General features: G+C 35.8%; 1 protein-coding gene across 2 annotated transcripts; it reads left to right on the top strand.

Moving 5' to 3' along the window:
- The first annotated feature begins 438 nt into the window (after positions 1-438).
- On the top strand, positions 439-3,835 carry LOC148117684 (uncharacterized). Of its 2 annotated transcripts, XM_087902347.1 has the most exons (4): positions 439-557; positions 752-812; positions 1,969-2,048; positions 2,226-3,835. In XM_087902347.1, exons 1-4 carry the CDS (start codon positions 509-511, stop codon positions 3,770-3,772), a joined length of 1,737 nt encoding a protein of 578 aa, XP_087758473.1. In that variant the 5' UTR covers positions 439-508; the 3' UTR covers positions 3,773-3,835. The 2 variants fall into 2 exon arrangements, with proteins under 2 accessions (XP_087758473.1, XP_087758474.1); XM_087902348.1 differs by lacking the exon at positions 1,969-2,048 and having other exon boundaries at positions 2,305-3,835.
- Positions 3,836-11,458: the final 7,623 nt, after the last annotated feature.

The following is an 11,458-nucleotide window of genomic DNA, read 5'->3' as shown; positions in this document are numbered from 1 at the left end:
GTACTGCCACCTCTCCTGGGCCTGATTGCATAGACTTGACTGGCATTCAACTCAGAGACAATATACCCACTTGTTTTCTGAATATTGTGGTTAAAGGCACAACACATCAATAAATCTAGTTTGTACATCTTTTTTTCATTTCTGTAGTCAGTAATTTTTCATGCAATTTTCTCATGCATCTGATGTACTGTTGATCTTTAGTTTTCTTTCCCTGTTAATAGATATTGTTCTTATAAGGTGAAACCCCATTAAAAGTGTAGTGAAATGATAGAACTGACTCTTCTTTTCCATTTTCTTCTAAAGTGACTGTCTATGTCATGGAATAAGAATTTGTAACAGCAGAATCATACAAAAATACTTTCAAAGAAGTATGCATTTCCAATGATGTCACATTCATGCTTATGTTGTACACATTTATGGTATATTTTCGAAGGCAGTGACCTATGATGATGTGCATATCAGCTTCACTAAGGAAGAGTGGGATTTACTGAATCATTCCCAGAAGAATATGTACAAAGATGTGATGCTGGAGACCTACAGGAATCTAACTACTATAGGTAAAAATGAATTTCCTTCATGTTTAAAAATATGGAGACCACTTTTATTTTGGTTTATGATGTTGTTCTGTCATTTGATTTAGAAAGAAGTAGAATGAGGTGAATAACAGTCATAGTTCCTAGGTGTATTTAAGATAATAATCTAATTATTGTAAAGTGTTAAATAATATACAAATTTTGGTACTGTATTTTAGGATGCACTTGGGAAGACCGTAACACTGAAGAACATTGCCAATGTTCTACAAGACATGCAAGGTAATTTTCTTGTACAAATTCATAACAATGGGCCTCTGATGAGTTTATATGTCCTAGAAGTTTTAAGCAAAAAACAATAGTGTAAATAAGCACAGCTTTAAATGCATTGATGCTTATTAAATTCTCACAAATCCATATACCTCAGGCATTCATTTACAAAAAAGTCAAGGAAGCAATGCCTAAACAGATATCACCATTTGAGTCATAGCACCATAAGAGCTATGTAGTAGATCTGCCAATCCATTTGTTTCTTGCTACTCATGACAAAAATGTATACACATTTCAGTGATGATAAGTATAATTGCAAAGCTTTCTATTAAATCAATAGCACATAGCAAGACTTGTATTACTTATATACTTTTTGTGACTATGCTAAGTTTAGTGAAAGCAGCTGCTAGAGTTAAGGGTCCAATAGCAGATGTTATGCTGAAACCGTAGTATCTATACCACAAGTCTGTGAGGAACAGAAAGTCAAACCTTGAGGATTCAATGTGGAAATCCTTTATTCACTATATTTCCATATATATATATATATATATATATATATATATATATATATATATCTATCACTCTCGACACAGCGCATGAACATAGGGATATGGAAAGATTAGCATACCTATCTTTAAGAACAATTAAGAAGATGAAATGTAGTTCCTATGTAGAGTATACTTATTGAATTTGATCCAAGAATACAAAGTTAATTCATTTTCTACCATCATTATTTATACATAAACAAACTCATATTACAAAAAAAATAAGTTTCTTTGTCGGTCTGTACAAATATTTCCAGGTGTCTTAGTTCGTTTAGCAATTGTATAATGAGTCACAATATAGAAAAATTTATGAATGCATTAAAGTTGGTAAAACACTCAGTGTATGCAGTTCTCTTCAAAAATGAAAAAAATATCCTAGAAAGAATATAGCTATAGATGAAAAGATAAACCATGACACAAAGGAATTTATCATCACAAGTAATTTTCCAGATACAAAATAACCCCTGAGAGAACAAAACATGATTTTAAAAAAGGTTATGAAACTTCAATTTTCAATTTCTTTTTATAATTTAAACAAATTATGAAATTAATTCATACAGATATGATGTTCCATGGTGCATTGAATGTGGTAAAGCTTTTACATGTGTCATTTATTCTTGTAGGATTGAAAGAAATCAAACTGGAGAGAAGTTTTTAGTATATTCTCACAGTGCTAAAGCCTTGTCTTATAAAACTCACCTTCTAAGAAATGAAAAAACACATACCAGAGAAAAATGCTTTGAAATTAAACAATGTGGAAAAGCCTTTGCTTATCACAGTCATCATCGAATGCATAAAAGGACACACACTGTAGAGAAACCCTATGAATATAGTCAAGATGGTAAAGACTTTGTTCTTTGTGAAATGCAACAAACTCATAAAAGATCACATATTGGAGAGAAACCATATGCACATAATATGTGTGGTAAGGCCTTTGCATTTTATAGTAATCTTCAAAGGCATAAAAGAACACATACTGTAGAGAAACCCTATGAATGTAATCAGTGTGCTAAGACCTTTGCACAGCACAGTCATCTTCAAAGACATAAAAGAACACATACTGGAGAGAAGCCCTATGAATGCAATCAGTGTGGTAAGGCATTTGCTCAACGTGCTTATCTTCAAATGCATAAAAGAACACATACTGGAGAGAAGCCCTATGAATGCAATCAGTGTGGAAAGGCCTTTGCTCAACGTACTTATCTTCACATGCATAAAAGAACACATACCGGGGAGAAACCCTATGAATGTAATCAGTGTGGTAAGGCCTTTGCAATTCAGAGTAATCTTCAAAGCCATAAAAGAACGCATACTGGAGAGAAACCTTATAAATGTAATCAGTGTGGTAAGGCCTTTGCATTTTACAGTAATCTTCAAAGCCATAAAAGAACGCATACTGGAGAAAAACCTTATAAATGTAATCAGTGTGGTAAGGCCTTTGCACGTCCTTGTCCTCTTCGATTGCATAAAAGGATACATACTGGAGAAAAACCTTATGAATGCAATCAGTGTGGTAAGGTCTTTACTAGACACACTGCTCTTCAAACACATAAAAGAACACATACCGGGGAGAAACCCTATGAATGTAATTGGTGTGGTAAAACCTTTGCTAAAAATTGTGGTCTTCAAAATCATAAAAGACTGCACACTGGAGAAAAACCCTATGAATGTAATCAGTGTGGTAAGGCCTTTGCATTTCATAGTAACCTTCAAAACCATAAAAGAACACATACGGGAGAGAAACCCTATGAATGTGATCAGTGTGGTAAGGCCTTTGCTCAACACAGTACTCTTCAAATGCATAAAAGAACACATTCTGGAGAGAAACCTTATGAATATAATCAGTGTGGGAAGGCTTTTGCAAGTCATCGTGTTCTTCGATTGCATAAAAGAACACATACTGGAGAGAAACCCTATGAATGTAATCAGTGTGGTAAGGCATTTGCATTTCACAATACTTTAAAACTGCATAGAAGAACACATACTGGGGAGAAGCCCTATGAGTGTAATCAGTGTGGTAAGGCCTTTGCACAGTCTGGTACTCTTCAATTGCATCAAAGAACACATACTGGAGAGAAACCCTATGAATGTAATCAGTGTGGGAAGGCCTTTGCACGTCGTGATCTTCTTCAATTGCATAAAAAAACACATACTGGAGAGAAACCCTATGAATGTAATCAGTGTGGTAAGGCCTTTGCTAGACAAAGTATTCTTCAAACACATAAAAGAACACATACTGGAGAGAAGCCCTATAAATGTAATCAGTGTGGTAAGGCCTTTACACGTCATCGTTATCTTCAAGCGCATATGAGTACACATACTGGGGAGAAACCCTATGAATGTGATCAGTGTGGTAAGTCCTTTGCATATAAAAATTCTCTTCAGATTCATAAAAGAATGCATACTAGAAAACAACCCTATGAATGAAATCAGTGTGGTAAGGCCTTTGCAGAGCCCTGTACTCTTCAAGGGCATAAAAGAACACATGCTGGAGAGATATCTCGGAATGGAATATGTGGTAAATCACATTTCACAATCATTTCCAAATATATAAACTAGGCCATCCTGTAGAGAAACTGAATTTAACATGTCTATTCTTAAAAAAAATGAGAAAAATTATACTGTAGGTAAACTGTATAAATGAATTCAGTGTCATAATGTATTGTGCTTCATATAATAGTAAGATTCTCTGTGTGTAATCAATCTGATAAAGCTTGTGCATATTACCATAATCTTTTTGACCTGAGGTAGAAACTGAGGGCTTATTGTAAATTTTTTTAAGTTGTTAAGCCAATTACAGTCAGTTAACCAACACAAGTTATTGTGTAGAAAAGTTAATTGATAGTGTCAACAATCTGTTCCAGCACCATGATACCTCTTTATTTTAGTTTGAACCAGCAAACTAATGGACAAAACCTTTTATGAAGTATCATGGGTTGGAGAAAGGGTATCCCAAAAAACATACATTGGTCCTTAGACCAGAGCCAAAGGAAAGCATTTTGTCTCTGAATCTAGAACTAGGTAAAGAAAGAACATCTCCCTGAAAACAGCCAAAACATTAAAAAGGGCCAGTGAAAGAAACACACTTTGGCTCTCAAACCAGAACCATAAAAATAAACTCTGCCCTTGTCCAACTTGGCACCAAATCAGGCAATCCTTCAGCATAAAATCAATCCTATCTCTTAGCTTTTTCTAGATGAGGGATTGAAATCCAGCAAATTCCCACCTTCACAATCTCGTATGGTGCCCTCTTGTACTAAGAAGCCCTTTATGAGCTCTATGCTCATTCAGTATGCAGCTGCCCCTTTCTATACTGGCTAAGGTGATCATACATATGTATTCTTCCCTCTCAAATCTCCTGATTGGAGATTTATGTGAATACCTCTTTCACTGGAATGGTTCAGAAACTCCTGGAATTGAGCCAAGATACAATTGATACCTCTGTTTGAAAAATTACTTAGCCAGAGCACAGAAGCAATAAACATCTTATGGAATATTCCCATAGGGGAGTGGAGGAGATCAGCACAAAAAATTTCTACAGCTAAACTTTCTTAGAACAATTAATTTCTTTCTACAAGTCTAACTTTCCTTTTTCTTTACAAACCAGTCCATAGTATAAATAAGCAGTAAGATGCCTCTCAGCTCTTTTTTTTTTTTACAGGAATTAATGTTTACAGGAGAAAGGTGTTCATGAAGGAAAGTACGTTTGTCATAAAAGTTGTTTTATCTTTAATTATGTCATGTATGTGTGTGTCTCTGTGTGTATTTGAATGTGCATTCTGTAACCACAGAAAGTAAATACCTTGGATCTTCTTGCAGAAGAAATTACAGGAAGCTGTCAGACATCTGACCGTAATCCTGTGAATGAACATTTTCAACTCTTCTCGCCATGACTCTAGTGCCTTGAATATTTTAAGTCTATTTATATCAGTTTGAAGTCTGGAAATCAGAAAAAAACTCATTAAAAAAAAGGTCCTATTAATGAAAACAATTGGTTAATGTCTTTAGACATCACACTTTTCTTTAGCTTTAAGTAAAATTACATTACACCCTTGGAAGAAGTAAATTACATACCATGTTCACTCAAGACTGGTGGAAATCATTGCATTTTGTTTTCAATTTTGAAATATTTGAGGCAAGTACTAAAGTGTGCTTTATGTGGCAAATCCATTTAGTGAATTTTATTTTGTAGTCCTTATACTTCTCCTTAAGTAAATGTGGTTGGTTGTTGTTTCTGGTTTTAATTTTTATCTTTTCAAAAATTCACTGGAGAATTTATTGTTTGTTATTAATCCTAGCTTCAGATGTCAGTAAAGATTCAGGGATAAGTATGAACTTGTGATACTCTTGTGTCTGCCTCCTGAATACAAGTCGAAGGGTAGATGATGAACTCTAAATGTGTATGATTTTTTCAATAGCATTTAACAATATTTATGTAAACGTGACTGACAAAGGAAATTTAAAAAACATTAAATACCTTTGTGTATTCAAAGAAGTATTTTCATTTATCTTTTATAGATGTAATAAAGTAGTATAATCAGCAATCAACTGTGTATCTGACACTATAATTTGATGTTCTTTTTAAATTTTTTTTTTTATCAATCTTTATTGAGTTCTACATTTTTTCTCTGTTCCCTTCCCTGTATTGCCCGTCCCCTTCAACCATCTCCTAAGGTCCCCATGCTCCCAATTTACTCAGGAGATCTTGTCTTTTTATACTTCCTGTGTATGTATGTTTCCTTAGTGTCCTCACTGTTGTCCAAGTTCTCTGGGATTGTGGTTTGTAAGCTGGTTTAATTTCTTTATGATTAAAACCCACTTATGACTGAGTACATGTGATCATTGTCTTTCTGAGTCTGGGTTACCTCACTCAAAATGATGTTTTCTAGCTCCATCCATTTTCCTGAAAAATTTGAGATGCAATCCAGGTTAGGATTCGAATCTTGCACATAACAGTCCTTTCCCACTGAGTCACCTCATTGGTACTCAAATTCAATTAGGAGAAATATTACAACAGTAAAGCCCTTTTCTATACAGATTGGAAATGCATTTCCATTCAAGAATTAAAAAAACATGGGACAGTTTGGAGAGTCAATCCTCTTTGCATGTGAAAATAGTCTCAGAAACAGATTTTTTTAAAAATCTTCACGCCGAGAAAAGGATGTGTTTGTAAAACTTTCTTAGAACCAAAAACATATGCCAGAGAATCGTATATTTAGTAAAGTTCATTCCTGCTAATTAAGATAATCTGACTTCTATATCTTGTTTCTCCTAATATTCTTATAATTTTTTTCATATTTGTTCAATTCAGCAGTTACTTATACACAGTCCTACATCAGCTCGTTCACAAATAATTTTAAACTCAAAGAAGTGTCTTTGAGGTTATTTGCAGCCAAATGACTATTTAGGTTTAAGCACTAAAACTTACAAAGTGAAGTAGGTCATAGACAACTGTGTGTAGGTACACAGGTCTTTCCCCTTTTCTTCCTGGCGATTCGCAGGGCCGTTTGACCTCTGGCTCCCTGGAGATTCTGCACTAGTACTGGCTTGAGGGTATAGTTTAGAAAGAACTTGGCTCTCTTTTGTTATGGTAATTCCACCTGTGAACAAGGTTCCAGCTGCGGGCCTTATATGCCTGCCACGCCTGGCTCCCCCAGCTGATTCTGCCTGAGGCGCTGGGCACCTGTAATCTTTTTCTACTGCTCCTGATGGGAGGGGGCCATGCCCTTTTGCCCCCATTGCCCACTAATATAAATACCCGACTTGAGTTTAACAAAGTGGCCATTTACTCTTTGGTGAATGAGCAGGTCTCTTGTGTCTGTGTGTTTAAACCCTTAGGACAATTGTCCATTCTCGTGGACTTGGTTCAGGAAAGTGTGCACCTGGATCGGGCCAGGGTATTCACAGAAAAGTGCGGAGGCTAACAACTGTGCGTTTTCCTGTTTGTGCTACATGGACAACCTGGCTCATGTGTATTCACAAAAACACATCACACATTTTTAAATGGATGGAGTTGCCAATGCAATAGAAATAACCCATTACTGTGAACATATGAAGTTAGTTGGTCATTTAAATTACAGAATTTCAAGAAATATTGTTATTCTTCAGAATAATGATGTTCCCTTCTAAGTCTTTCATTGTGCCTTTATGACTCAATAAGTCCTTTAAAAACACAGATTTCAGCTCAACTTAGAGGTGCATGGCTATAATCACACAACACAGAGTGTGAGTGGGTCTGATCTCAGTGAATTTGAGGTCAGCTTGTTCCACATAATGCATACCTGGCAGCAATGGCTACATGGACATAGCCCATCTCAAAAAGATCACAAAAGACAAAGACTATCCCAAATTATGGAAGTTTTCCTAATAAAATCTGTCTGGAGTCAGACTGATTTTAACCAACGTTTTAAATATTCCCTCATGGGGGCTAGAGAGATGGCTCAGTAGTTAAGAGCATTGCCTGCTCTTCCAAAGGTCCTGAGTTCAATTCCCAGCAACCACATGGTGGCTCACAACCATCTGTAATGAGGTCTGGTGCCCTCTGCTGACCTGCAAACATAATGCAGACAGAATATTGTACACATGATAAATAAATAAATAAATATTTTTAAAAAATGCCCTCACATAGAGAGAGCTGTCTTTAACAATGAAACTGAGCAATATGCCAATTCCATCCACTGTACCCTTTGCCAACCATCTATTGTGAAATTTATCCTTCATGTAATAAAAGAAGGAACAGTGTGACTTCTTTACCTTTAGCGTTATAATGACATGTTGGATCTGGAGAGTTGTCTTAGGCATACTGCTCCTCTTGGGTTGACAAGTTTGATTCATAGCATCATATCTGATTGGTCAGAACTCCCTGTAATGGGAGGTCCTGAAGATTGGGTGCATTCTTCTGGCCTCAAAGGGTACAAGATGTGCAAATTCTAAAAGACAGATCAGTATTTGATTCTATATTAAATAGATTTTCTTCAAGTGTCTATTACCTTAAAAAGAAATGAAATTCAATTTAGATATAGAAGTTTGACCAGTGAGCGTACCAAGTGTATGACCAGAAGACAGTGTCTAACCTCCTCTGACTGGAGGTACAGTCAGTTGTGAACTGTCTTGTGGGTGTGGGGTATCAAAGATTCTCTGGAGGAGTCACCAATGTTCTAAGTGCTGAGCTTTCTTTTCAGCCTCATGAACATGTCATTAATAACAGTAAGGTATAAAAGGCTGATCTAAGTTCATCCTTGGCCCAGAAGAAATAAATAACTGATAGTATTGGAAACTAACTTAGACTTTGTTCTTAAAGAATTTCTGAGCCCAAATCTTTCCCAAATGAGGGAAAAGTACAAAATAATTACTCAGGAAACAAGCAGATAATAAAAGTCTTTAAAAGATATTTGAATATTTAACCAAAGCAATTGGCCATAATTGGAACTTAAAACCTTATCAGATGTACCCTTGCTTGAGTTCATTTTACAAGTTGTGGGTGGTTCTTGGTTGGCCAGAAAGAGCAGTCATGTTTTCATTTATTGGCGGTACCTCCTACTAATGACAGTAAAAACATCACTTTTGTATTCACAGTTTAAAATTTTCTCTTTTCTTGTCTTTTGTTTGTAGACCACAATCAATCAACATGCGTTTAAGTAACTCAAAATTCTGAACTATCAAGAAATTGGACACAGAATCAAAAATGGGAAAATCAAAATTCCGCAGTAGAAGTCAGCAATCATATCTTTGAACACAGAACTTTATGGTAAATTTTTATATGATATAGTGCATAGTAACAAAGTAGATCAGTGTACTGACTAAGAAAGGACATTTCTGTGAAGGTGTTGAAGGTAATTCCCAATAATGCTGTCCAGAACTATTCAAGATGCAGTCATGTCAAATAAAAGACCAAAGGTGGGCTGCAGCCACCAACACATGACTGTGACACCTGAGCATGTCTGTCCTGGAGAATCAAGTCAGGGCTGCACATTCTTTGATTTGCAAAAATACAGTGGAAGTGACCAGCAGGTTCATAACTTAGGCTGTCAGGTCCACAAGAAAAAGAGGACACAGTACCAGTAAACTTAAGGGCTCTTAAAAGAACTGCCTATTTTCCAGGAAATGCTTATTCAAAAAGCCGTCTGTTAAAGGAGGCAAGCCACTGATCACTAGCATAGCCCACCAAAAAAAGAGGCAGTTACTGAGAAGCTGCATCTGACTATGTAGTTTTCTGTTTAGATTTCTTTTCCAAGCTATTTCAGATTTTATGTGAAAATTTTGGCCACACATTGGAATGCAATTTGTAAACTGAAGGCATAAGTAAGTCACAAACAATCCCACACCAGTTTGGAATTATAGTTAATAGAATGGTTATTTATTCAAAGGGGAAAAAACTAACAGATTACTGTCCTGGACAACAGACCCACTGCATGATCAGGAAAGGAGTCTAGGAGCCAGAAGCAGACCTGGAAGCCAGAGAGAGAATGCAGGACAGCCTCTGCTTTTTTAAAGAGAGAGAGAGACCACGCCCCAATGGGCTGGTATCTCAGCAGCAGAAGGAGATCCCGCAGCAGTAAACAGTTCTTTCCTACCTGCCAGTTCAAAGTAAAGACGTCGAGGTTTTTAATAACTGAAAATACTTGACCAATATATCAGGCTTATTACTTACTACCTCTGACATTTTTAAGTTAACACATTCTTTATTTACTATTTGCCACAAAGTTGAACCTTTATTAACAAGGCACATTCATGTCATGCTCCCTGTGCCTTATCCCTATTTACTGGCCAATCATTTCTTTATTAAAGCAAATGGAGTGACAGATCTTCAGAGTATTTAACAGAATAATGATTCCACTGCAGATTTTATTTGGAAGGATTTGGATTGTAAAATATTCAAAACCTTGGTACTCATGAGAATATGACCTCTTTTTTACCTAAAACCTACTAAATGACTAGGAATGCTCATGTTACAAATATAAACCGGCATAGATAAATATAGAAAGATACACAAGCAAAATAAGCAAGGAATTGTGTGTACAAATGATTGTATGTACTAGTGTTCATCTGTTCATGTAAATTTGTGCATGAGTGTGTGTATATACTTATGGAGATGTATATGTGTGAATGTATATGTGTGTGTATATATTTGGAAGAGAAATCAACCTCTGATGTCAGCCGTCTGATTTCACCAAACTAGATTTGGTGTTTAGAAGTGTATTGCCATTGTTAGAGTTTGAAAATGAAATAGTCCCACAGTTTATATGCTTATTGACTGGTTTCCCAGATGGTGGCACCATTTGGGGTTAGTGTGATCTTTATAGTATAGTTCGAGGAAGTAGGTCACTGGAGATATGCCTTGCAAGTTATATATTTCCCTGACTTTTCCTGTATTTCTTCTCTCTGTTTCCTAGTCCTTATGTCATAAAGAAACTTCTCAGTAACCTTTTCAGTCATTGTGAATTTCTACCTAGGGGCACAGGACTGAAAAAATATGAACAGTTGTTCCCAGTACAATAGCACACCTACTCTGGGCCTTCTGCAAGAATAACCAATTGATTCGAACTTCTGTCGTTGTGGAGAGGTTTGGATGATAGAGTTTCAGAGCATAATTATAGTTTACATTAGATTATCGTTAGTCCCTATAATATCCATTTGTTTTAGTGTTCTGTTTTCTGTAGAGAAACCAGATCATTGAGAACTCATATAAAAAGAAATATTTATGGGCAAAAGCTGGACCTAGAAAATGTCATAAAAGAGTGAGTAAACCCAGATGCAGAAAAAGAAATTACACACTTCTAAGTGGCGGTTAGATATAAAACAAAGGACAGCAAGCCTAAAATTAACAATGCTAGAGAACATAGACAAAATGGAGCCTAATAGAGACATTCATGAATATATTCTACATAGGACATAGAGAAAGACAAGATCTTAGTAAATTGGGAGCATATGGATAATGGGAGAAGGGAAGGGGAGAGTGAAAGTAGTGGAAAAAACATATACTTGATTAAAAAACAGCTTAAAAATTCTTACTACACAGAAGATTATGGGTTAATTATCAAAATTGATCGTAAGAATTTAATAGCTTAAATATGCAACTTTGCTTAATTTTGTAGCTGAATGAAATAATTCCTC

Source organism: Myodes glareolus, chromosome 27 (genome assembly GCF_982192425.1).
Source record: "Myodes glareolus chromosome 27, mMyoGla1.1, whole genome shotgun sequence".
Classification (NCBI taxonomy): domain Eukaryota; kingdom Metazoa; phylum Chordata; class Mammalia; order Rodentia; family Cricetidae; genus Myodes; species Myodes glareolus.
The sequence above is the reverse complement of the archived record's forward strand: the minus strand, read 5'-3'. Positions and strand labels throughout refer to the sequence as shown.